The following is a 27,599-nucleotide window of genomic DNA, read 5'->3' on the forward strand; positions in this document are numbered from 1 at the left end:
TGCCCGAGATCCCACCCCCCGGCCCGTCCGACACGGATCTCGCTCGTGAAAAAAGGAGCTACACTGCACCACCGGCACCGCTTAGGTTTACTCCTTGATCCGCACGTTTCACTGTGGCCGCGTCGGCGGCCCCGACGGGCGAAGACCGCGTCCACATGGTAATGCATGCCGCAGTACGTGCCGTACCCGGCGCGTACGTGTCCGCAGGCCGGCGGCGGCAAATGCGGCCGCCCGTGCCACGCGCGAGCCAGGACAGCACGGGTAGATCTGGCCGTGGCGTGCACGCTGGTGGTGGCTCCTCTCGTTGCCAACCAACAGTGCCCACGCGAGAGCGCGCGGGGCACGCCCCTCCCCGGCCCAGATCTGGTTGAATGCATGCGCCCGTGCGCGCCGACGGGCCGGACCGTGCGCACCGCCGTACCGTACGTGGGGAGCGCAACGCGGGCACCCGCGGGCGGGCGCACGGACGGGGGAGGACGCCGAGGTGGAGCCGGGAGCCAGCTAGCCCCATGCATGGTGGGCCGTGTGGCCAGCTTGCGTGCGTTGAACCGGTGCAGGATGGCAATGTCCTCCACCCGCGTCCTGCGAGCGGCGGGCCGGGGGCCGGGGCCCTGCGACCTCCGTCCTCTCGTCCTTCGTTTGTTGCGACGCGTCGTTGCATGGGGTGACTCAGCCGGCGGGCCCAGTCCAGACGGGCCTCTGCGGCGTAGCCAACTCGGTGGCCATGCCGGCATGCCCCTCCCCTACGTAGCCCCCGGCTGTCGCGATTGCCGCACCGGCCGTACGGCCACGGGCGCGAGGCGGAGTAGCTCGGAATCTTAATTCGCGGCGGGCCGGGGCGATTTATGTCGGCCGGTGAACTGATCCCGGCGAGCGAGGGGCGCGTCGCCTTCTCCATGGGTGCGTGGGCGACAGATAATCAGATATGCGCGGTCGGCTGCGGCAAAGCCGCGGATCAAGGCCAGATCCCCGGGCTTGGATAGGCGCGCGCGGCCGGCGGCGCCGGGGACGGCCACAGTCGTGGTGGTGTGGATCCGTCGATCGTGCAAGTCGGCTCCGCCATGCACGGGGTGGTGTACGAGATTCCTCAGATATTTTTCACGGAAACAGTTACAAACAGTGTGCACACTTTCGGTTAGATCAGGGACAGGCGTCTGTTCATGAGGAGAAAAACTCCCTGAGAGGGCCTGTCTAGTCGTCCACGGATCTGCTCCGAGATGCGGGGGTCGATTCCTCTCTCTCTTTCTTCTGCTTTATTTAGTTCAGGAGGTGTACCGCAGCTAGTCTAGCAAGTTTGCCTGCCAGCGACACCCGGTGATTGAGCTGATTGATGATGCTAACAGTCGCAGATGGAGGGGAGGACGCCATCATATCACTGGATTTTCAGACGCGACGTGTACGTACGTCCAACCCGTGAACAGACAGACCGGCCTCTCTTTTTTTCTTTGCAACAAGGTGCTGGATATGCATGTGCCAGATGCACAAAACGTCCCTTGGGAGAGATTACGGCCAGATGCAGAGTCGCTCGTAGGAGTAGTGTTCGTTCGCATCGGCGTATGGGCAAGAAATGGCGTAGAGCCCGGCAGGCAGGATTGGGACCCAGGTGACCGGCCAGGGAAACTGTCAGATCACCATCAATTGGTAAGGGAGCTGGCTGCTGTGTTGAGTTCCAAGTTGCTGCACAGTGCGCCAATCATTGGGCCTCATCAGGCCAGTTACTCGATCGATTGGTCACAGCACCTTATCGTTCCCGCTAGCTAAGGGCATCTCCAGCCGTTGGCCCAATCATTGGACCTCACCAGGCCAGTTACTCGATCGATTGGTCACAACATCTTATCGTTCCCGCTAGCTAAGGGCATCTTCAGCCGTTGGCCCAATCATTAGGCCTCACCAGGCAGTTACCCGATCGATTGGTCACAGCACCTTATCGTTCCCGCTAGCTAAGGGCATCTCCAGCCGTTGGCCCAATCATTAGGCCTCACCAGGGCAGTTACCCGATCGATTGGTCACAGCACCTTATCATTCCCGCTAGCTAAGGGCATCTCCAGCCGTTGGCCCCCCAGGAGGGGCAAAAATTCGCCCCTGGGACGCACCGGCGCTAAACCGTGCACTGGGGGCGTGATGCCCCCCAGTCGCGGTGCCCACGTTTTTAAAAAAAAATCAAATACGGCGCAAACACGACTCAAATTTAACGCAAACATCGGCGACTTCGTTCAAATTTAAACATACTTTATAAAAAAAAAGGGAAAAACTACCGCGGGCTACCCCGCCGTCTCCCTCGCCGCCCGCCCACGCGGTTCTAGATGCCAAGGAGGCGGTAGAACCGCGTGTAGTCACCGCCGCCGCCGTCATCGTTGTCGTCGCCCCCGCCGACGCCTCCGCCGTCCCTGCTGCATCCCTCCTCCGGTTGGCGCGGCGGGTTGGACGGTCCGGGGGCGTCGTCGTCGCCGTCGCTGAGAGGACCACGACGCCGTGCTCGTCCTCGCGCCCACGCTTGCGGGCGGCGATCTCCTCCAGGGCCCGGTGCTGCCGGACCATCTCGTCGCGGAGGTAGTCGTCCCGCGCCTACCGCAAGGCGTCCTCGTCGGAGAAGCCATGCCGGGCTACCCCCTCGTACTCCGCGGGGAGGCCGGGCTCCGGCTTGGGCTCGACGAGGACGAAGCGGCCGGTGGGGGAGGAGTTGTCGCTGATGCGGACGCCGGAGCTGCGGGTGCGCGCGCTGACAGGCGCGCCCTGGGGCTCCAGCTTGACGGGGCGCAGGTGGAGGCAGGGGGAGCCGCCGGACGAGAAGGAGGACCCCCCGGTCTCCATGCGCCTCGGGGTCCAGGAGCTTCCCCGGCGGCGTGTGAAGGACGGGGGAGCGGGGTACTCGAGGCGCGGCATTTTGCCGTCCTCGATGTACTCGAGGACGGCCTCCAACGTGCGCCCGGGCACGCCCCACCACCGACGCCGGCCAACGGCGTTGAGCCTGCCGGAGGGCTCGACGCCGTTGGTGGCCTCGAGATGTTCGGCGTGACGGCGGCGGAAGTAGAGCTCCCAGAGCGGGCTGTCGGGGACGTACCGTAGCCCCTCCCTCGCCGCACGCGGCAGGGACGAGCGGATGCGTGCGATCTCCGCACGCCGCGCCGCGCCGGTGGGTATCAGGGGCACCAGCACGCCGCCGGCGCTGATCCTCCACGCTTCGGGCACCCGCATGTCCGGCGGGACCGGGTACTCGGCCTCGAAAAGGAGGCGAGCCTCGCTCTCGTGAAGATGGCGGCGGCCAAAGCCGTTCGCTGCCGCGCCGTCGCCTGGGAAGCGCTCGGCCATGGGTGCTGGAGACGGCGAGAGAGAGGAGAGGGAGGAACGACGACGGCGAGAGAGTGCGAGTCGCCGAGTGCGCTGGGGCGCGTCTTATATAGGCCGAGGCGCCGCCCGTGCGCGAGCCGCCGTGAGTACGCGTGGTGGGCGAGGGAGGGCGAGGGACGCGCATCATCCGGTCTTCACTGCGCCGCCCGTGAGGCATCAATGGCGCAGGCTGACCGGCGCGGCAGCGCGGCAGCTTTGGCATTGATTCACCGCGGGAAACGAGGCGATGAGGACGACGAAGGGGCGAGAAGAGGGTAGAGTCGCTGACGCGGCGGGCCCGCGACTGTTTCGCGCCAAAACAGTTCGCCCCGGTGCCTCCGGGCGTCCCCCAGCGCGCCGGGTTCGGCCTGAATCCGCCGGCGCTGTTTTCGGCCCGAGCCGACAAAACTCGGACTTCTGAAGGCGCGACTGGGCCGATTTTTGGCGCCGGCACAAAAAAGACACCTGGGAAGGTCTTCCTGGGGCGCGGCTGGAGATGCCCTAAGCATCTCCGGTACGTCATATGCTCCGGAGTACGTCGATCGGTCGTCGCAGGAATTTCTCCGACGGGACGTGCGCGTGGCTCGAACCAACGCCGGCTAGATCTAGGTCTTCACACCAAATCGTCTATCCAAATTCCTCATAGGGAAGGGATCACCAAGCTGTTGAACGATGATCCAAATGATAAGTACGAGCGCGCGGACTGTTGTACTCGTGGCGCCATGGTCGTTGGGCCGTCGAGCTGAGCTGCAGGGCCAGGTCGCATTAAGACGGAGGGATCCCTCCTCCGATCGGGACAGGACCGGAGTGCGCACGCGCAGCGTACCCCTTCCGGCCCCGGCCGCCGTTGGCTCCCAATTAGTCTCGCGCTAACAAACCGGAGTACTTGCTTTGTATAAAGTGCGTGGCGCGCGTGCACCGTGGACGGATCAATCGATCCAACTAAGTTCCAGGCTAGCCGGCCGAGACCAACCGGTTAGCTCAGCGCTGAATTGCTCGCTCGCTCCTGCGTGCTTAACTCGGCGCCTACCTTGACTTGGAGGGGAAAGTGCGTCGCCTGATTGGGGAGACCCCAGCCGGCAGCCAGGTGCCGGGGCTCCGTGCCACCGCCACCGTCCGTCGGTGGGTGGGCCGCCGGCGTCGTCCGTCGCCTTTCCACTTCCAGTGGACGGCAACGTTTGCCGGGCCGCGCCGCGCGCCGACACGGCCGGCCCCGGGTCCCGGCCCCTGACGCCACGTACGTCCGTGTCCGTCCGTGCGCGCGTACCAACAGGTGGTGGCGCCGGTGCGCCCGTCCGTGCATGCGCGCGTACGATCGACCGATCAGCCGCGCTCTACAGCTCGCTCGCCAGGAAAAGGACGTCGCAGCAGCACCACGCCCTCGTGGGGCCCCGGCCCGGCCCGCACCCGCGATTCTCGCAATTCCGCCCGTCTTTTCCCCCTGGAGACGACGGGGACGGCGAGAAATGCGATGCATGCCGCCGTCGTACCGGGGTCGTTACCGCCGCGGCTCTGGCCGGCCTACTGTGCGTCTGCGTGCGTCAGTATGCATGGATCTATCCGCCGGAGTTAATTCCTCCGTCTTTGGATGCCCGTCGGCAGCCAGGAGGACCGCGGCCCCGCCGGACCAGATCGATCAGCCGCTGCGTGCGTGGCTGGCCGCATGCAATGAAATCCGGCCGATATGTTATCCTTTGTCGGGGCGCTGCTCTTGGCCGGGAACGTGCGCGCGGTGACATCGCTCGCGCCACGCCATGCACGGTGCATGCATGTATGTGTGTGCGTGCAGGCAGGAGTAGGTCGCAGACGGGGAGCTCTTCATGGCCGGGGGCAGAGGGTGAAGCCGTACGGGGCCGGCGGCACAGGCGTCCGTACTGCAGGCTCAGTTAACTGGACGCGGAGGGCCAACTAATTGCTGCACGCGCTCGCTGGCCAGGCCGTGTAATTAATTAAGTCATTAAGCCGTGGTGAAAGCGTAAAGGATTCCACATTGCCCGCGGCGACAGCCCCTATTCATTTCGCCTTGGCCGGTAGCACCTTGTAAGCGTGCGAGTGATGGCTTTGGGCCAGCGGCAGACAGGGTGCAGCAGCTTGCCTTTCCGAAAACATACTGCACGTTGTGCATGTGATCCCAGAGAAGAGTATTGTACTAGTATTAGTATTGCATTAGTGCATGGAATGCTCTGCTACTCTGCAAATGACTTTATGGTTAAATACAAATGTATTCTCGGCTGGTCGATCCCTGCGAATTCAGTCCATGACATAACACGGAACCTGCTGATTAGCCAGACGTGCAGAAAGGTGGCCGATTTCTACATGTACAATCATGACAATGACACAATGGTTTTTTTAGATAAAAAGCCCCGTGAGTATAATATCTTTTTTTTGTTTTGAGTCGGTGAGTAGAATATTTGAACGAGGTCGAGTCATGATGCCAGGATTGCAGAAGAAGAAAAAGCACGTTGCGAATGCGACGTTGATGAATCTATCCCTAGCCGAGCAAAAGATTTCGTGAGCATTCTCGAACCCTCACATCGAGCTAGTCCTTTTCGCCGCGGTTTTACATGGAGACAACTAATCTATCCCAATTGTAGTACAAGATATGCATCACACCAGACTTCGGTATCTTAATTTCGTTACCTTTTCTTCGCAGGTTATTAAGGTAGCTCGCCCACGCATGTCAGCAGGACGGTGCTGAGATCCCATGTTAATTAACTAGGAAGTCATTTTCCTAGCTCCGGCAATCATGCCTCATATTTTTGCGTAACTTAAGGTAGCTCGCTGATGCGTGTCAGGGGCATGTTCGAGCACTGCTCAGTTTTAATTAGTTAAAAAGGACCGCCCATTTTCCCCTGCTCAGTGATCTCGACCTGTGAATCCGGTGCATGTGCGCATCTCTTTCTTGCAAGAAAATGTTATGCTCATACATAGTGCTACGAAAACACATGCGTCTCTCTCATGATGATGGATTGATAACAATGTATCCGTGAATAGCTGAATGCTCTACTATGACATTGCATCAGTGTGAGGAGTATACTCTGCAACGAGCTTACTGTTGGCTCTAAAACAGTTGTTTTTTCAACTGGTTCTTGGTTAAATTCAGTCCATCACACAAGGAACGCAAGGCATCTTCAATTAAATTTGGTTAACCAGGTTGCCCGCCGAAAAAGTTTGTCTGTGAATGTGTCACGACTGTCATGGCGTCCCCACCGGCCACGACGGCCCCGCTGTACAACGGAACCACCGAGCCACGGCCAGACAAGGTTGACGAGGTCAAGGCGCGCTGGAAAGGGGAGGCCAGTGGGCCCGCGTAGTCAGAGCGCGTTGCGTGGGTGTGTGGCCTGCGTGCCGTGGGTATTACTTGGCGTGGAGAGTGGGTGAGAGGGTATCGATTATTGTATCAACATTAACTCTGAGAAGCTGATCTTCTCTGTCGGCCTCCTTCTTCCTCCCTTCCTCCCCAGATCTAGATCGGGCCCTTACAACTTGGTATCAGAGGTGCAGCATCTTGGATCCGCTCTACCAGAAACCCCGCTACCAAACCAAAGCAGCGCAACAAGCGGCAGCCATGGAAGAGCAAATCGCAGCCCTGGCCAAGGCGGTCCATGACGGGCGCACCGCCAACGACGCTCGTCTCGACGCGATCCAGCAGTCGCTCGAGCTCTGGCAGCCGGCGGTGACCAACCTGCAGTAGCAACTCGACGAGCTGCGTACCCAGGTCGGCCGGATCGCCCTCCACCCCGTGCTGGCGGCGCCTTCAACATCACCTGAGGGCGCGATGGTGCAGCAGGCGGCATCTCCTCCGATCGACGACCCCGAGCACCACGGGCCAAGTGGCCACGGCAAGAACATCGACTCCGGGGGCTCGGCACATGGGGTAGTCACTACCCTGGCGCCGCCTCCGGTCACGGGTGAGTCTCTCCGACCCCCTTTCCCTTCAAGATCGGGCGAATCGGGCTGGGATCTGGCACATCCGGTCGATCTTCCACATGCACCGCACGGTTCGTTTGGGGGGCACATCAATTGGGCCCTTCCGCGGCTTGATTTTCCGCCATTCGATGGCGAGAACCCCCAATTTTGGAAAAACAAGTGTGAAAAATATTTTAGTGTTTATGGAGTTCAGAAAGAGATGTGGGTGCGGGTATCTACTCTCCATTTCGAGGGTAATGCCGCGCGTTGGCTGCAGGTGCAGGAAGCACACGGCGTCTCCTTCACCTGGGAAACGCTCTGCTCTGCCGTGTGTGCCAAATTTGGCCGTGACCAGTACCAAGTTCAGCTTAGGCAGTTTAATACGCTTCGTCAGATAGGTTCAGTTGCAGAGTATATGGAACGGTTCGAGGAACTCATGCATCAGTTGTTAGCGCATAACCCTGCTTTTGATAATTTGTTCTTCACTACGCAATTCCTTGATGGTCTCAAAAACGACATAAGAATTGGTGTTGCTTTACATCGCCCACAAGACTTGGACTCCGCCTTTTCTCTTTCTCTATTACAGGAGGAGCTGATGGGGATTGATGCCCCGGAAGGACCAAGGACAAGCGCGACACCCCGCCCGCCCACTGCCAGCCGTGGGTGGATTACACCCCCGTCCAATGCCGCCCGTGCCCCCAGCAGCGGCAGAAGATCGCCGGGCCTTGGACGCGGCTCGGGCAGCTGACCGGCGCGCTGAACCAGCGCGAGGCGAGGACCGCATCGCCGCGCTGTGCAATTACCGTCGTGCACGCGGTCTCTGCTTCAAGTGCGGAGAACGATGGGGGCAAGGCCATCAGTGCGCTGCCACCGTTCAACTTCACGTGGTGGAAGAATTGTTGGAAATGCTACAGGCCGAAGCGCAGGACATGCAAGGGGGTGAATCTGACTCTGATGAGGAGCAACTCATGTCCATCTCCAAGGTGGCGACCACAGGGGCAACAACCCCGCGGACTGTGCGATTGCTGGGCCTGATCAATGGCCATGAGGTGCTGGTATTGGTGGACTCAGGTAGCTCGCACAGCTTCATCAGTGAGGGAACAGCTCAAAAACTGGAAACACAAGTTCAGCCAATGCTGCCCGTGTCAATCAAGATTGCAGACAGGGGCACCTTGACTTGCTCTGGATACATACCTACTTGTGCGTGGACGACACAAGGGCAGCAGTTTGAGACTGACGTTCGAGTTCTCCCTCTTGGTTCTTATGACATGGTGGTAGGGATGGACTGGTTAGAGGCGTGCGGACCTATGTTGGTCGACTGGACGGCAAAAACGCTCCAGTTTCAGCATCAAGGGGCATCTATTATTTTAGTTGGACTGAAACCCAAGCTGCAACAAGTCGAGCAAGTGACAATGGATCAGTTACTTCGGATGGAGCAAAGTAATTCCATTGCTCATGTGGTCTCTCTATGTGCAATCGATCGTCCCGAAAAGGCCACGGAAGTGCCTTCATCCATTCAACATGTCGTCGACAGCTTTCACTCAGTGTTTGCAGAGCCGTCCAAGCTACCCGATCGACAACCCTGGGACCATACCATCCCTCTGCTTGAAGGAGTCAAGCCGATCAATATCAGACCGTATCGCTACACTCCTGAACAAAAAGATGAGATAGAAGCTCAAGTCAAGGAGATGTTGGAAAAAGGGCTTATCACACCCAGTACAAGCGCGTTTTCGTCGCCCGTGCTGCTGGTCAAGAAGAAAGACCAAACGTGGCGCTTCTGCGTCGACTACCGTCATCTCAACGCCATCACTCTCGAGAAGACCTACCCGATGCCTGTGATTGATGAGCTGCTCGACGAATTGGCTGGTTCTAAGTGGTTCTTGAAGCTGGACTTGCGAGCAGGATATCATCAAATCCGCTTGGTTCCGGAGGATGAACACAAGACAGCGTTCAGAACACATATGGGCCACTTTCAGTTCAGGGTGATGCCATACGGCCTCGCATATGCTCCTGCAACTTTCCAGGGGGTTGTTGACACAGTGCTGAAGCCAGTTCTTCGCCACAGGGTCTTAGCATTCATGGATGATATCTTAATCCACTCGGGAGAGCTAGAAGAGCATCGACGGCTCCTGAAACAGGTTTTGCAGCTGTTGGCTGAAAAAGATCTCAAAGCCAAGATGTCCAAATGCACGTTCGCCCAAAAGGAAATCAGTTACCTGGGCCACGTCATCAGCGACAAAGTGGTGGCCACAGAAAAGAGCAAGATTCAAGAAGTGCAAGAATGGCCGGAGCCGCAGAATGTCAAAGAGTTGCGTGGATTCTTGGGATTAGCAGGCTACTATCGGAAATTTGTTCGCTTCTTCGGCGTTCTTAGCAAACCCCTCACTGAACTGTTGAAGAAAGGAGCAAGCTTCATCTGGACACCAACGGCCGAGGCCGCGTTCACCGCACTGAAACAAGCATTGGTGCAGGCCCCGGTGCTCGCACTGCCAGATTTTCCGAAGCAATTCGTCGTTGAAACGGACGCAAGTGCCATGGGAATTGGCGCGGTTCTGATGCAAGGCGGGCACCCCGTCGCGTATCTCAGCAAAGCATTGGCCCCGCGAAATCTTGGCCTCTCGGCGTACGAGAAAGAGTGTTTGGCCTTACTTCTGGCCATCGATCACTGGCGGCCCTATCTGCAGCATTCAGAGTTCGTCGTCCGCACCGATCAAAAAAGCCTGCTGAACCTGACAGATCAACGCCTCAATACCCCAATCCAACAACGGGCGTTCACCAAACTGATTGGCCTACAGTACACAATCCAGTACAAAATAGGGGCGACAAATCAAGCGGCAGACGCGCTATCCAGGCGTGAGCACAAGCCGGAAGCGGAGATGGCTGCAATCTCCATCTGTAAACCTACCTGGTTAGAAGCTATCAAGCGCAGTTACCAAACAGACCCAGCGGCGCAGCAACGCATGACCAAAATGGCCTTAGCTCCGGACAGTGAACCTGACTACACCTTGCAAGATGGTATCTTGCGCTTCCGAGGAAGAGTGTGGATTGGTGAAGATATTGACACTCAGCAACATCTGATTCGCGTGCTTCATGACAGTGCAGTGGGAGGACATTCGGGCTTTCATGCAACCTACAATAGGGTCAAACGATTGTTTGCGTGGAAGGGGATGAAGCTCCAGGTCAAGACCCTGGTGCGTAACTGCATGGTATGTCAGCAAGCGAAAACAGAACACATTTCGCTAGCAGGGCTCCTTCAGCCATTGCCAATACCTCAAAAGCCATGGTCAGTTATCTCACTCGATTTCATTGAAGGATTGCCGCGATCAGGGGGGGTACGACACAATTCTGGTAGTGGTTGATAAGTTCTTCAAGTATGCGTACTTTGTGCCCCTGACGCACCCGTTTACAGCTTTGCAAATTGCCAAGGTCTTCATGAAAGAAATCTTCCGCCTCCACGACTTGCCACTGGCTATCATATCAGACCGGGATCGTATATTTACAGGGCATGTGTGGCAGGAACTGTTCAAGCTCTGCCAAACGAACCCGCGTCTCAGTTCGTCATACCACCCCCAGACGGACGGGCAGACCGAACGCGTCAATCAGTGCCTGGAAGGGTATCTCAGGTGCGCAGTCCACTCCTGCCCTGGCAACTGGTCCAAATGGCTGCCTCTCGCAGAATACTGGTACAATACGTCCTTTCATTCGGCTCTGGGTAAGACTCCGTTCGAGGTCATCTACGACCACCTTCCCCGAGAATTTGGCATCGCGCAGATAGGCGAGTGTGCAGTCCCTGATCTTGCAGCATGGCTCCAGAAAAGAGAGGTGATGTTAGAACACTTGCGGCAGCAGCTCAAGCGTGCGCAGGACCGCATGAAGGTTCAGGCCAATCGACAAAATACAGACAAAGAGTTCGCCATTGGTGATGCAGTGCGGCTCAAGCTTCAGTCGTTTATCCAGTCCTCGGTGGCGCAACGACCGCACCAAAAACTGGCTTTCCGCTACTATGGGCCATACAGGGTATTGGCTCGCGTCGGGGCAGTGGCGTACAAGCTGCAACTGCCTGCCTCCAGCCGCATCCACCCAGTGGTGCATGTGTCGCAACTGAAGAAGGCGTTTGGGGCTACGGTGCCGGTGAGTGCTGACCTTCCTCCCGGTAACTCGATTTTGCAGGCAGAACATGTTCCGGAGCTGGTGCTGGACCGCAAGATGGTGCGCATTGCCGGTGACATCCGTCCTCGCATCCGGGTGCAATGGAGCCACCTTCCCCGTCGCTGTCGACATGGGAAGATCCAGTGACGTTGCAGCAGTGCTTCCCCTCTACGCCGCCTTGGGGGCAAGTCGGCACACAAGCAGGGGGGAATGTCACGACTGTCATGGCGTCCCCACCGGCCACGACGGCCCCACCGGCCACGACGGCCCCACTGGACAACGGAACCACTGAGCCACGGCCAGACGAGGTTGACGAGGTCAAGGCGCGCTGGAAAGGGGAGGCCAGTGGGCCCGCGTAGTCAGAGCGCGTTGTGTGGGTGTGTGGCCTGCGTGCCGTGGGTATTACTTGGCATGGAGAGTGGGTGAGAGGGTATCGATTATTGTATCAACATTAACTCCGAGAAGCTGATCTTCTCTGCCGGCCTCCTTCTTCCTCCCTTCCTCCCCAGATCTAGATCGGGCCCCTTACAGAATGCGACCCTGACGATTGATTAATTAACTTACGCATGTAAGCATTTCCCGAACCCTCGCGTCCGGGGCCGCGTCCTTATCGCCCCAGTTATAACGGAGGCAACCAGATCGAGTATCTCAGCTGCAGTACAATAAACGCCACACACATCGTCCGATCTGTTGCTTACCCTTTTCTCGTAACTCGACAAGGTAGCTCGCCGGTGCGTGTCGCCGGCGTGCGTCAAGCACTGCTCAGGCTTGATTAGTTAAGAAGGACGGGCCATTTCTCCTGCTTAGCGATCTCGACCCGTGCATGTGCGCGTCTCTCTCTTGCGAGGAAAATGTCATGCTCGTGGTACGAAGATACATGAGGATACATGTATCGATCTGCCAATTGATAGCCATGTACCCGTGCGCAGCCATCATGAATAGACGAATGCGGTTTAGACTCCGCCCTCGGCACGGCTCGGGGTTTATTGGCCGAGATTTGCTCGATCCATCGGCACATGCGCGTGGAATTGATCGTGGATGGATGGATCGCGTAGGGGTAGGAGTATCTATCTATGATCGTATGTGTGCATGGAGTTAACTACACTAATTAAACGGTGGCGAAATTAAGCACGTAGAGGGTACTCAGCACATGCGGCACGCGTAAGTCGTTGTTGCCGCCATGGCTCTTTTTTGGGGGGTCAAAAGCAAGGGCTCGGTCAGCAACCAGCGTGCAGCGGAGAACACGGAGGGAACAGGGGAGGCTTGGCTTTTTTTTTTACAGATGATGCATGATTAGCCTGCGTGTGTGTGTGAGAGTTCCAGAGCTCCGGTGGCGTAGGAGGCTTCGCGGAAGGAGGGGAGGGAGACAGGCCGCAGACGAGGCATGCACGCGAACCGACGAGGATCGGATTAGAGTCGCCGCGACGTTGCTTTCGGGCGAACAAGTGTGCACGGGCGATGGCTCAACGGACGCGCCGCGCGTCGGCGTCGACGTCGTCCGTGCACCAGTGTGCTGCTGTACGATAGTGGAGTTTTCTCTGAATTTTTCCTCTTTTCTGCTATCGATCGATCGACGTCCATTGCCATCGGATGTCTGACAGTTGTTACAATTTGTTAATTAGCGGTCCATGCATGGTGATATGGACGGACGGACGGGCGCGTGACGGTGCCCTGCATGCAGCTGGCCATGAAATGCAGCTTAATTCACCTCACCAATCAAATGTTTATGTTTATAATAATCTATCCTCGCTACTGCTCGATGGTTCGTGAGCCTCGTTCGTACGCGCACACTCATGTCGCCCTCCTCCTCGAAGCATATAGTACTCCACCAAGAAGGGAGTTATCAAGTCGTGGAGTAAACTAGATTAGAACGAGGTCATATAGGTCTCGTGATTAAGTACCACTAGTATTATCTAGGGGGGACAATGATGGTTAGGAAGAATACATGCTTGCAATATCTCCGCCCGTCCTCCGGCGACCCCGAAAGAAGCGTGCCGTGCCCGGGAGAAAGGCGGAGGAGCATCCAGCCGATCTTCTGTTTTAAAATCGGACCCTGTCCGGTGCCTACCTTACACAAGGGGACACTTGCATGACAAGGGAGGGTCTTTTCCTCCTTTAGCTTTTCTTTATTAAGAAGAGCTCTCTCCAACATGTTTAATAGTTACTCCCTCCGTAAACTAATATAAGAGCGTTTAGAATACTATTTAGTATTCTAAACGCTCTTATATTAGTTTACGGAGGGAGTACTTAATTAACTAACCCGCTCGCTCGATCGCCCTAACCTAGCTAGCCTCAGTCAGCCAGTGCCTCCACGCAATCGTAAAGGCGGAGTCCGTACGCGACAGGCACCAACCTAATCATCCCCGGGGCAAAGCGCAAGCAACACATATACGCACAAGATGCGTGAATGGAATTGTTTTATTCTCCCAAGAGGACGAGCGAGCTCGCAATGATTTGGGACATATCATTAGCCCGTAGGAAGCGTATTGGGATCGTGTTGGGCCAGTAGCGCGCACACGGAACCTTTGCTCGGCTAACCACGATCGAGTGATCGAGTCCATGATGCAGCAGTCGACCGACCAGCGCACCACCGCCGGCCGGCCGGACGGATGGTGGTGCGGGCCGAGCGGGTGGGAGCACTCGCCGCTGCCTTGCCTGGTTCCGGTGCGGATGATGAGACGTGGCCGCGAACCAATCATGGGGCTGATTGATTTTCTTGGATTGATGTTCGGATTTGGATTCGGATTTGTATGGACGCGCGGACGGACGGATGGAGCGCCGGCGTCGAGATGATAGGCGGGATGTGTGATGATTGGCAGTGGCGGGGACAGGCCTGGGGCAGCTAGGGCTATAGCCCCATGCCTAGAAACAGCTTTCTTTGTAATTTCTTTATGCAAAGCATAAAAAATCATAGAAGTTTATCACTCAACATAGCATGGTCCCAGGCGTAGTCTGCATCTAGCTCCGCCACTGATGATTGGCGAGCCCGTAGTACGTCGTCGTCGCGGCGGTTGGTAGTTAAGATGATGATGATGGGTTGAGTGAGGCCTAAGCTCTGCTCATGGACAATCAAACGCATCATTTGTTTATGGGGTAGATGATGAATGGATGAATAGTGTGCATGGGGCGAATGGCGCGAGTGGTGATCAAGGCGTGGAGCCGGATGAGCAGGGACGTCGGGCGCACGGGTGGCGCATGGCTCGCCGAGTCCCTAGGCGGGTACCACAGCTGCTTTGAAAAATGCGGGAATTCGTTGGGTGCTCTGGTCTGTGATGGCGAAAGGAGCTATTCTTCTCGTCTGTCTATACTTGTCTTGAGGAGATACGTTCGCGTGTGGGTTGCTAGTTCGAGGCACGCAACTTTGGACCGGAACTAGGGATCGATCGTTCTGGTAAAGGCGCCGCGAACATTCTTCTTCACCTTTAAGCCTCGCCCAAAGCGAAAAACACAAGAAAAAGTCTCACCAAGACGGCAAGACACATACATTGGTCTCTGGTTATTCAGAGTCCGCTCACCACACGGACCATTCGATTTTTAGACTAGTTGAGCTCCACATTAGTGAGCTTTTTTTTGGTAGTAAAAGTGGGAAAATATAGGACGGGAAGAGAAAAATCGCTGACCAACCTGTGGACGCACGCACGCACGGGCGGACGTAGCCATCTGTCGAGGCAAAACGACACGGGACACGCGGCCACGGCTGCACTCGCGCGCGGTGAACGCTGCGCCGTGGCGCGAAGCCGCTAACGGAAGCAGAGCGCGCGCCACCACTATAAATTCTCCCCGGCAGGCGCCAAGACGCCACACACACACGCACACACACTCTTGCTCTGTCACTCCCGGCCTCCAAGCCTCGCCTTCCCAGTCACGACACACGACGGTGAAGCCAATTATCTCCGGCCTCCGAGACCGAAAACAAAGAGCAATCCCGTTTGCGAATGGCGACTCCCGCGATCGCGCTGCTTGATCAGACCCTGCCGTTCGGCGTCGGCGTCGGCGGCGGCGGCGGCGGCTCGGACCGGCTCAGCAAGGAGATCTTCTCCATCCTGGAGTCCAACTTCCTGTTCGGCGCGCAGGCGCTGGAGCCGGCCGGGGCGTGCTCCGCGGGCCGCGTGCGCGTGCTCTCCATCGACGGCGGCGCGGACGGCGGCGCGCTCGCCGCGGCCGCGCTGGTCAGGCTCGAGCGCCGGCTGCAGGAGCTGTCGGGCAACCCCGAGGCGCGCGTCGCCGACTACTTCGACGTGGCGGCCGGGTCCGGCGCCGGCGGGTTCCTCGCGGCCGCGCTGTTCGCGCGCCGGATGCCGGCGGAGGCGGCGCGCGACGTCGTGGCCAAGAACCGCAAGGTCTTCTCCGGGCGCCACGGGCGCGGCGGCCTGTTCTCCCGGCCCGAGGCCGTGTTCAAGAAGGTGTTCGGCGACCTCACCGTGCGCGACGCCGCCAAGCCGCTGCTGATCCCCTGCTACGACATGGCCACGGCCGCGCCGTTCGTCTTCTCCCGCGCCGACGCCGTGGAGGCCGAGGCGTTCGACTTCCCGCTCTGGCAGGTCTGCGCGGCCGCGTGCGGCGTGGGGCCGGCCGAGGTGGCGTCCCTCGACGGGCGCACCAGGCTGCGCGCCGCCGCGGCCGCCGGCGGGACCGGCGCCGGCGGGGCGAACCCGACCGCCGTGGCCGTCACCCACGTGCTCCACAACAAGCGCGAGTTCCCCTTCGCCGCCGGCGCCGGCGACCTCGTCGTGCTGTCCCTCGGCGGGAACGCCGCCGCCGGGTCGGGCGCCCGCGCGTCGTCCTCCAGCCTCCTGCGCATCGCCGGCGCGTGCCAGGCCGACATGGTACGCCCCGATTGATTCTTGAGCATTCATTGCACGGACAGAATCGTACCATCGTCACGTACGCGGGGCTAAACAGGACTGTGCTTTTCAGGTGGACCAAGCCGTATCAATGGCGTTCGGAGAGAGCAGAGCAACCAACTACATCCGCATCCAGGTAAATAATTTACATATCTTGTGCTGTAATTTTCTTCACGGCTGCTGAATTATTCTTACCACCACTGTGAAAGTGAGTCAACGGAAGCTGACTGTGCCAATTGTGTTCTGTCCTCAGGGCAACGGCATTACCGCCGGAGCGACGGCGGAGGCGGCCATGGCGGAGCGGGGGGTGGAGTCGGTCCTGTTCCGGGGCAAGAAGCTGATGCCGCAGACCAACGGCGAGCGGCTGGACGGCGTGGCGGAGCAGCTGGTGCGGGAGCAGCACCGGAGGATGGACAGCAAGACGCCCGTGGTGCTCATCAAGCCGTCGGCGACGCCCAGGACGTCGTCCTCCTCGGCGTCCACGCTCATCACCGTGTCCACCAACTCCTCCTCGGAGTCGCCCTGAGCCGACGCCGACGCCGACATCGTCCGTCCGTCCGCCGATCCACCGGCGGCGCTGATCTTCTAATTAACTAGCTTTGGGTTCCCGATTTATTTATTTGTTCCGGGGCATCTGTTGCTTGGCTTTTAGTTAGCGCGGCGCCGGCACTAGTAGTAGGGGGTTTTGGTTGCCTGCCGGCGCCGCCACCGCCGCCCGCCCATGGCGCTCGCTCCCGGCCGGCCGGCCCGCGCGCGCGCCGCCGTGGAAGAAAGAGGAGAGTGGTCGGAGTGGGAAAATGTGAAAGATTTGTCTAGCTAGGATGGAAACGGTGAGAGTGACGAGTGCGTGTGCTGTGCTGCGACTGCAACTACGATGTAATACTACGTAGCTTGTGCGGTGCTTGCAATGGAATACTACTGAAATCGGTGTGGCTTTGCTGGTAAGCAGTGATAACTGTCATGCGCGATTCGACAAAGGATCGTCTCAAACTTCATCACATCTTCATTGCTTCCTTTGCTCTAATGGTGTGGCTAGATCCTAAGCAATTGAGATTTAACCAAGTCTCAGTCAAGTGATGAATCATATAAAAAGTAAGAAAGAAAAAATTGAAATGAAAACTTTTCACGGATCTCTATGTGACATCCCACGAATATAGCATCGACCGAGACTTTGGGTCTCAGTCAACTGTCCTCCTCGCAACAAAATAAAAGAGTCTCGGTCAATTGAGATTTAGCAATCCCATTGCTCTAAACTCGAGTTTGGGCAAAACTTAGTTTTACACACTAGGTGTATTTGTTTGCTCCAAGGCTCCAAAACCCACCAAAACAATTAGCAAACTTGTGAACAAACAGAGTACACATCTATATAAGGCACCTCTAGTATTTTGTACGGCTACGAAAAAGTCAAGAAAACATGAATAATAAATGAAAATCCAAGAGAAAAAAAGACATTTTTTTCTTTTCATATACTACTAGGTGGTTGGTGTGATTTGGATGTAATCTACTCATGGTTTCTTTATATACGAATATACGATTGGGGGAGAAAATCCCTTGTATGAAAAATAATCATTTTTTGCATATGATCTCATTATGCCTTTAGGCATGATAATAATGTGTTGGAAACAAAATTACCCTCAAGCAAACACGAGCATTTGCAAATAAGTAATATCATCACCAAACTCAATGCAACCGTTCGTAACTAGATGTGACACCAACGTCAGAGGTAGAGGTTTGTGTTATCTTCACATGAAATCCTTACCGTCAATCTTGATAGAGGGATTCACCACCGACATGTTTGTGATGTTGTCACTGAGGAGCATTACTGTCGGTGTTAAAACCGGCCGATCTCGGGTAGGGGGTCCCGAACTGTGCGTTTGAGAATCGAATGTAACATGAGGCAGGGGACACGATGTTTTACCCAGGTTCGGGCCCTCTTGATGGAGGTAATACCCTACTTCCTGCTTGATGACTTTGATGAGTATAGGGGTTACAAGAGTTGATCTACCTCGAGATCGTAATGGCTAAACCCTAGATGTCTAGCCTGTATGATTTGTGATAGCCTCTACGGACTAACCCCTCCGGTTTATATAGACACCGGAGGGGGAGTTGTACAAAGTCGATTTACAGAGAAAGGAAACTACACATCTAGCCGCCAAGCTTGCTATCCACGCAACGGAGAGTCCTATCCGGACACGGGGGAGAGCCTTCTATCTTGTATCTTCATGGCCCATCAGTTCGGCCCATGTCACATAGCCCGATCCTTCGAGGACCCCTAATTCAGGACTCCTGTCGGTGTCAAAACCGGCGGATCTCGGGTAGGGGGTCCCGAACTGTGCGTCTAGACCGGATGGTAATAGGAGGCAGGGGACATGAAGTTTTACCCAGGTTCGGGCCCTCTTGATGGAGGTAAAACCCTACGTCCTGCTTGATTAATATTGATGATATGGGTAGTACAAGAGTAGATCTACCACGAGATCAGAGAGGCTAAACCCTAGAAGCTAGCCTATGGTATGCTTGTTGTTCTACGGACTAAAACCCTTCGGTTTATATAGACACCGGAGAGGGTTAGGGTTACACAAGGTCGGTTACAAAGGAGGAGATATCCATATCCGTATTGCCTAGCTTGCCTTCCATGCCAAATAGAGTCCCATCCGGACACGAGACGAAGTCTTCAATCTTGTATCTTCATAGTCTAATAGTCCGGCCAATGGAGATAGTCCGGCTGTCCGGAGACCCCCCAATCCAGGACTCCCTCAGTAGCCCCTGAACCAGGTTTCAATGACGATGAGTCTGGCGCGTAGTATTGTCTTCGGCATTGCAAGGCGGGTTCCTTCTCCGAATACATCACAGAGGAATTTGAATACGAGGATAGTGTCCGACCCTGCAAAATAAGTTCCACATTCCACTGTAGAGAGAATAATATTTTCGCAGATCTAATTTGCTGGCTTGTTTTCGCAGCATGACGTTATGTCATGGCCCGGTGATTATTCGAACCGTTTCTTTTAACCAGCCCCGCATATAATGCGAGGCAGTTTTTCAACATGTCTTGTCAAAGCAGAGATCGTGTCCCCTTATTACAAGATTCTCATCAATACGGGCGTGCGTAACCCAACCGCGCCATCAATTGCGGCGCTTGGGGGATAAGCGAGTTTTACCAGGCAAGTGGGGACGCTTAGTTTCGTCCGCTCATATAAAGGGATAAGGATTCACTTTTCTATCCACGCCTTTTTCCTCCTTTGCTCATCCGTTTTCGCACACTTGAGCTCTAGCGCCCAAGTCCATACTTCCACCTCAACCTTCTCCAACCATGTCCGGAGCAGGAGGCAAGTGGATGGTCTCCTCTGTCACGGAGGGAGACATCAAAAAACTGCGCGGAGCCGGATACTTAGCCGCGAACATCGCGCATCGGCTGCCCGCTGCGGGGCAGATCATCCCTACCCCGGAACCTTACGAGAGGGTAGTTTTCCTTCACCACTTCCTCCGTGGACTAGGGTTTCCCCTCCATCCATTCGTCCATGGTCTCATGTTTTACTACGGGCTGGACTTTCATGATCTGGCCCCGAACTTCATCCTCAACATTTCGGCGTTCATCGTCGTGTGTGAGGCTTTCCTCCGCATCCGGCCCCACTTCGACCTGTGGTTAAAGACCTTCAATATTAAGCCGAAGGTAGTACGAGGCTAACAAGCAGAATGCGGCAGAGCCATGGTAGGCAAAATGCCCAACGTCATATGGCTCGAAGGCTCCTTCGTGGAGGCAATAAAGGGATGGCAATCGGCGTGGTTCTATATCACTGAGCCGCGCGACGCCAAATGGGCGGCACCCCCTGAGTTTCGATCCAGATTCCCAACATGGCTCACTTCCTAGAAAGAGAAGGGCTTGTCGTGGGGTTCATCGGTGGAGCTGGATGGACTCCAGAAATGTATCCGGAGCATGGCGAGCAAGAAGCTCAGGCTTGTCAACATAATCCAAGTTATGCTCATCCGCCGGACCCTCCCGTGTCAACAACGGGATTTTACCTTGTGGGAGTTCGACCCGGCCCAGCACCAGACTTTGAGCGAGCTCTTCGACATGACGCACAAGGACGCCTGGAAGGTGCTGTTCAAGGGCGCCGAGGTACCCCCTTCTCTCGCCGAGGACCGAGGACTAAGCGCAAAGCGCCTAGCGCGTCCGGTGAGTTCGATATGTCTCATAGGTCATTTATTTTCTCCAGCTTAATTATGTGCGGGGTCTAATCTCCCTGCCTTTGATAGGACTGCGTGGAGATGTCGGGGCAGATTAACTGTCCGACCCCTTTGCCCGAAGACACTACGAGCGCTCTCCTGACGGAGATGCTGACTCCGGCTCCTTACAAGGTGCCGGAGAAGACCAAGAATGCCAAGGGAACCCAAAAGCATTCCCGGCGCCAGGTATTATCGGACTCATCGTCCGATAACTCTGCGGCACACTCCTCCCCCGAAGACGAGGAAGAAGAAGATGATGCTCCCCCACAGACTGGGGGAGACAAGAAAAGGAAGGCCGCCCCTACTGGGGAGGCTGGGGGGGTCGAAGAAGGGAAGGACTCTCCTTCCGGATAGTTCCACCGCCGTCGATGAAGGCGAAGACGAGTGGTTGCCCAGGGTCAAGCCCTCGGGGAGATCGTAAGTATTCGGATACCAGAGTAACTCATAGGATTACTTTGTCGCACTGCTTTCCCTAATCGCCGAACATGATTATGCAGGCCGCCACGAGCCAATATCGAGGTATCATCGGACGACTCCCTGGGCTCATCGGACATGGATAGCGATCCGGTCCCGACCGCCACCTCCCCTCATCCTGCCAACGACGCCGAGGTGTTGTCTCAAGAGGCACCGGATCGAGGGGAGACAGTCCCGGAGGCGCCTCAAGGCGACCTTCCGGACTCTGGGAGCCGAGGGGACGGGGCCCCCGAGAGCTCCGAGTTCGGCCCTCAGCCAAACACCGTGCCGGACCCTCAAGTGGTTCCGGGCTCGGGCAGGCAGCCTCCTTCTAAGAGGGGCAAGACGCCTGTGCCGGTGACCTCTGTCCATCCAGAGGCACCGGACAATCTGCTGGAAGCACTTCGCAGCGCTTCCATCGACGAGGAGCACCGCACTATCATGAGTGCGGTGATCCAGAAGGTTCAGTCCGCCAAGAGCGGATTGACTGAAGCCTATGCCAGCCTTCTAACGGGCTTCGAGGTAAGTATTTTAAAATGTAGTAGAAATATTACCGCATAGACAGTAGCCCCTGATGCTTTGTTTGGTGTTCACAAAGAAAAGCCGAACAGAGGATCAAATAATATCGCAGGAGTCTAATATAAGTATGTCAATATGCATATGTTGGCTTTGCTGCTGGCGTCCGCCGCATTGACTGCAGAGGTCGCCATACTGAAGCAGGCCCTCGAGGGGTCCAGGAAAGAGCTCGGCCTTGCCAAGAGGCAGCTCGAGGAAAACAAGGGTAAGTAATACCCTGTCTTATGTATATATATAAAAGAGGACGCGATTGCAAAATGACAGGATAATCGTATGTTTGCCTGGGGCCACAACCGAGGTGGCGACCCTGAAGCAAGCGCTCGCCAAGGCCGAAGATAAAGCGGCCAAGGAGCGCACCGAGTGAGAGAAGCACGAGGCTCGGGTGGGCGAGGGAAGCAAGAGCTCCAGGCTCTCGTGACGAAGCACGAGGCGTTGGAGCTTGACTCGAAGACGCGAGAGTCTGAGCTTGCCGCGGCCCTTGAGAGCGCGAAGCGTGCCAAGGCCGAGGCCCAGAAGGCCCTCCAAGAGATCGACGCGATGAAGAAGATAGCGGCGGGTAAGGCTTTCTATATGCAAAGCAAGCATGTAAAAGTAAATTACCGATTACTTACCCGGATCCGGAGCTCCTCAGGAGCATTCGCAGATTTGCCCCGCAGTGTGTCCGATGCCGCACAATTTTACCAGGCCGAGGACGGAAGCTCGACGGAGAAGCTGTTCTGGTCTCAGTATGCTGAGGCCGAACATCCGGTGCCGATGAGCGACCAGCTGAAGTAGATGGTCGAGCTACATAAGGCGGCCGATCAGGCCATGAAGGGCTTTATAGTCCGGCTGTGGCCTGGCAACACCCTTCCGAACAGCTTCTTCGGCCTGGCGAGGTGGCTTGTGGATGCCTGCCCGTGGCTGGAGGTCATCAAGCGATCTCTCTGCATTGAAGGTGCACGCCGGGCTTTCGTCCGTGTGAAATTGCAGTGGGTCAAGCTAGACGCCATGAAGCTAATCAAGGAGGGGCCGCCAGAGGGCAAGGAGCACCGCCACCCCGAGATGTACTACGAGGGAGTTCTGCCGGGTGCCCATCTCATCGCAGATGAGTGCTCAAAAGATGTAATATTTGAGTAAACTCGCTCGTTTTATCCTGTATTTATGAAAACATGTTTCATATGCGCTATGCAATGCTTGTTTGAATTTAAAATATTACCTTCTGTTTGGCTGTTTATCCAATCTGAGAGATGGCTAGTCCTCGGCTTCTGCCCCCATGCCACGAGTGCTGGGGTGTTCGTGATAAACCTGAGCACTCTTGTTCCCATATTTGGGTCCTTTGAGGGAGGTGCTCAGCACAACGAACAAGGCAACCGGACTAATAATGCTTTATCACTCTCACTTAGCCATAGAATTCTATAATTTTAAATTTCGGCGAAGCCCCTGGTATTCAGAAGGCCGAATTCGGAGCGCGATACACGCCTGTAAGCCGGATAGGGCCGGCCCCTCGCCCTAAGCGGCATAAGTCTTTAGGGACTCGAAAAACCTCGCCGAACAGCGACCAGTCTCTCGCCTTATCATGACAGTCAGTTTTAGCTTTCTCTACTGAGGTGCTCAGCCCGACAGAACCGGGGCACAATCGCAGTAGTTCTCCTAGCGCTACCTTAGCAGATAGAGTGGAACGTAAGGTACCAAAACATAGGAGCCGGGCAAACACAACATTTGACCAAAGACATGATTCGGAGCTGATGCATATAATGCTATAAGTTCGGGGTGCCGCACTTGTGAAAGTGTTTGGACTTTTCACACCGCATTGTGGGGTACGTAAGCCCCTGGTGTATTGGCCGTACCAGAGTGTACGGTTGCAAGGCATCATTAATGAACACACACACACACACACACACACATATATATATATATATATATATATTACAAGAATGCAATAATAGTCGTAATGTCATACATTGTTTATTAAAAAATTGCGTTAAGGCAGAGTGATACAGATAGTGCGATAAGCAAAGAGTACGACTATGTCCCTTCCAAGGGCAAGCTGAGGAATGATATTGAATTGAATATTTCACTCGTTACTGTAATCAACCTGGGAATTCTGTGGTATAACATAGCTGTCTGCCTCCTTGGTTGCTGCATCATGTGTTGGGCAACGGTGCTGCCGGACAGTGTTTCTAGAGATTAAGGTCCTGAAAGAAAAATAAAAATAACCAAATGGGAAGCCCCTAGTGCGGTTTAGGCCGCGTTTTGGGGCGTGCCGCAGTTGTGCCCCCCTCCCCACCTGTGACCATGGTATTTTTAATGCGTAATTATGTACGCATGGTACGAATATCGCCGTTGGGTTGGGATTGGGGTGGCCGCCGCATTGCTATGCGAGCTTAGATCGCGCCAGGCAATCTATTTCCCGATTGCCCCGAGCGCGCTTGAAGGTGTCCGGGCTTTGAAGCGCCGAACTGGTTGATTGCCTTGAGAGGCTGCTTTGCGCTTCTGCTGCGAGGGCCGCGGTGTGCTCCTCGGTTTGAAGAGAGCGCTCTGTGTTCCCATTGACTGTAATAACTCCGTGAGGTCCTGGCATCTTGAGCTTGAGGTATGCATAATGCGGTACCGCATTGAATCTAGCAAATGCGGTTCGCCCGAGCAGCGCATGATAACCACTGCGGAACGGGACTATATCGAAGATTAACTCTTCGCTTCGGAAGTTATCCGGGGATCCGAAGACCACTTCCAGTGTAATTGAGCCTGTGCAATGGGCTTCTACACCTGGAATGACGCCCTTAAAGGTCGTTTTTGTGGGTTTGATCCTTGAGGGGTCTATACCCATTTTGCGCACTGTGTCCTGATAAAGCAGGTTCAGGCTGCTGCCGCTGTCCATAAGGACTAGAGTGAGGTGAAATCCGTCGATGATTGGGTCTAGGACTAGTGCGGCGAATCCGCCATGACGGATACTAGTGGGGTGGTCCCTACGATCGAAGGTGATCGGGCAGGAGGACCAAGGGTTGAACTTTGGGGCGACTGGCTCCAACGCATATACGTCCCAGAGCGCACGCTTCCGCTCCCTCTTGGGGATGTGGGTTGTGTATATCATGTTCACCGTCCGCACTTGCAGGGGAAACCTACGGTCCAAACTGGACGGGCCCGACGTACTTTGTTTGAATGGATTTTTCCACTGACTGAGTTTGGAGCCTTTGAATCCAGCATTGACTGCCGTATCCTCAGTATTTTCGCTATTAATGTGGCGCTTATGCTTGTTGCGACGTGGCCTGCTATTGCCGTCCTTGGTATCTGAGGTACCATGGTTCTTTGATATGTTATTACTGCGAGCCAGCCAGCTGTCTTCTCCCGCACAAAAGCGGGTCATGAGCGTCGTAAGAGCTGCCATAGATTTCGGCTTTTCCTGACCAAGGTGCTGGGCTAGCCACTTGTCTCGGATGTTGTGCTTGAAAGCCGCTAAGGCCTCCGCATCTGGACAGTCGACGATTTGATTTTTCTTTGTAAGGAACCGAGTCCAAAATTGCCTGGCCGACTCTTTTGGCTGCTGAATTATGTGGCTCAAGTCATCGGTGTCTGGTGGTCGCACATAAGTGCCCTGAAAGTTGTTGAGGAATGCGGCTTCCAGATCTTCCCAACAGCTAATGGAGTCCGCTGGCAAGCTGTTAAGCCAATGCCGCGCTGGTCCTTTGAGCTTTAGTGGGAGGTATTTGATGGCGTGTAAGTCATCACCGCGGGCCATGTGGATGTGGAGGAGGAAGTCCTCAATCCATACTGCGGGATCTGTTGTGCCGTCGTATGATTCAATGTTTATAGGTTTGAAACCTTCTGGAATTGATGTTCCATTACTTCGTCTGTGAAGCATAAGGGGTGTGCGGCGCCTCTGTATTGGGCTATGTCTCGACGCAGCTCGAATGGGTCTTGCCCGCTGTGTTAGGCCCGGCCAGATTTGCTTTTACTGTATCCGACGTGACGTTTGTCGTCTCGCAGAGTGGTGCGCCCTCGTGATCCGTAGATCGATCTTGAATGCTTTGCCTTGTCCTCTAATATGTCTCGCAGGTCTGGCGTATCTCCCCATGCCTTTTTATTTGAATGGCGTTGGGGTGGAGGCTGAGCTTTTGGCTGGAATGCCTCTCTATCACGGCCACGAGGTGGCCGATCTGCCGTATCATACGCTTCTTCCTCCAGTTGGGGTAGTAACCCGCGCCTTGGGTAACTCTTGGAGGGGCGCTCGAGTTTATATTCCTCGGCCGCGAGGACTTCAGTCCATTTATCAGCTAGCAGATCTTGATCAGCTTGAAGCTGCTGCTGCTTTTTCTTCAGGCTATTTGCCGTGGCCATAAGCCAGCGCTTGAAGCGCTCTTGTTCAACGGGATCCTCTGGGACGGCGAATTCATCGTCGCCGAGGCTTGCCTCGTCTTCGGAGAGGGGGATGTAATTGTCATCCTCCTCCTCTCCATCTGTCGCTCTCTCAGGAGAGCTGGCTCCTTCATCCTCCTGCTCTAAATCTTGCTGGAGGGGATTGTTGTTGTCTTCGGCACTATTCGGAGTATTATTATCTCCTGTGCCGGTATCACCATTTTTGCTTTGGCGGAACTTAGAGCGGCGCCACTGACGTCGGCGCTTGGGTTGCTTCTTGGAGGGGTCATCCTCCGCTATCTCGTCGCTATTGCCTTCGTTGGGTGTATCCACCATGTATATGTCATATGACGAGGTGGCTTTCCAGTGCCCTATAGGTGCTGGTTCATGTTCGTCTCCTACATCGTCGTCCATACCGTCGATGTCTTCGGAGTCGAAGTCGAGCATGTCGGTTAACTCATCGACAGTGGCTACGAAGTGGGTGGTGGGTGGGCATCAAATTTCTTTGTCGTCCGCATCCCAATCCTGTTGGCCATAATCCGGCCAGGGCTCTCCTGACAAAGAGAGAGATCTTTAGTGAATTCAGAATGTCGCTGAAGGGCGAGTGCTGAAAGATATCTGCGGTGGTGAATTCCATGATCGGCGCCCAACCGGATTCGATTGGCAGGGGCACGGGCGGTTCGGAGTCAGAAAGAGAGTCCAGCACCTTGGAGTCACGGGCTGCACAGAGGATTATGCTGGTGTTTGGCTCGATCGCCGTTGAGACTGCAGGCCTTGAGGCGGTGTCTAACAACCCGTCCTCGATTGGCGCAGTTGGCTCCAAGCTAAGGGTCGGAGCTGATGCGGGCGCGGCCTCTGGGGTACTGTTTGGCGGCAGAGCTAGGTCATACCCATCGCGACAGTGTGGCGCGCCCGGCTGTGGCTCGAATCCGTCGAAGATCAAGTCTCCGCGGATGTCGGGCGTGTAGTTCAAACTTCCAAATCTGACCTGATGGCCAGGGGCGTAGCTTTCAATCTGCTCCAGATGGGCAAGCGAATTAGCCCGCAGTGCAAAGCCGCCGAATACGAAGATCTGTCCGGGGAGAAAAGTCTCACCCTGGACCGCATCGCCATCGATGATAGTAGGAGCCATCAAGCCTAACGGCAACGACACAGAGGAACTCTCAATGAAAGTACCAATGTCGGTGTCAAAACCGGCGGATCTCGGGTAGGGGGTCCCGAACTGTGCGTCTAGGCCGGATGGTAACAGGAGGCAGGGGACACAAAGTTTTACCCAGGTTCGGGCCCTCTTAATGGAGGTAAAACCCTACGTCCTGCTTTATTAATATTGATGATATGGGTAGTACAAGAGTAGATCTACCACGAGATCAGATAGGCTAAACCCTAGAAGCTAGCCTATGGTAGGATTGTTGTTCTACAGACTAAAACCCTTCGGTTTATATTGACACCAGAGAGGGTTAGGGTTACACAAGGTCGGTTACAAAGGAGGAGATATCCATATCCGTATTTCCTAGCTTGCCTTCCACGCCAAGTAGAGTCCCATCCGGACACGAGACGAAGTCTTCAATCTTGTATCTTCATAGTCTAACAGTCCAGCCAATGGAGATAGTCCGGCTGTCCGGAGACCCCCTAATCCAGGACTCCCTCAACTCCCTCGGTAGCCCCTGAACCAGGCTTCAATGACAATGTGTCCGACGCGCAGATTGTCTTTGGCATTGCAAGGCGGGTTCCTCCTTCGAATACTCCAAAGATGTTTGAACAAAAGAACTATATCTGGCTCTGTATAAC

The 27,599-nt window shown here is 55.7% G+C and overlaps 1 protein-coding gene across 1 annotated transcript; it reads left to right on the forward strand.

Annotated features, from left to right (window-relative positions):
- The first annotated feature begins 15,167 nt into the window (after window positions 1-15,167).
- Window positions 15,168-17,177, forward strand: LOC119334353 (patatin-like protein 3). The gene is made up of 3 exons (XM_037606937.1): window positions 15,168-16,211; window positions 16,303-16,365; window positions 16,483-17,177. The coding sequence occupies exons 1-3, from the start codon at window positions 15,321-15,323 to the stop codon at window positions 16,753-16,755; spliced, it is 1,227 nt and encodes a 408-aa protein (XP_037462834.1). The 5' UTR covers window positions 15,168-15,320; the 3' UTR covers window positions 16,756-17,177.
- The last annotated feature ends 10,422 nt before the right edge of the window (window positions 17,178-27,599 follow it).

This window comes from Triticum dicoccoides, chromosome 7A (genome assembly GCF_002162155.2).
Source record: "Triticum dicoccoides isolate Atlit2015 ecotype Zavitan chromosome 7A, WEW_v2.0, whole genome shotgun sequence".
NCBI classification, from domain to species: Eukaryota; Viridiplantae; Streptophyta; class Magnoliopsida; order Poales; family Poaceae; genus Triticum; species Triticum dicoccoides.

Bases quoted from the DNA above. Each gene is read 5' to 3' on its own strand.
- LOC119334353 (XM_037606937.1), top strand. From the start codon at position 15,321: ATGGCGACTCCCGCGATCGCGCTGCTTGATCAGACCCTGCCGTTCGGC. The intron at 16,212-16,302 runs GTACGCCCCGAT...TGTGCTTTTCAG, and splicing joins GCGCGTGCCAGGCCGACATG to GTGGACCAAGCCGTATCAAT. The intron at 16,366-16,482 runs GTAAATAATTTA...TTCTGTCCTCAG, and splicing joins CCAACTACATCCGCATCCAG to GGCAACGGCATTACCGCCGG.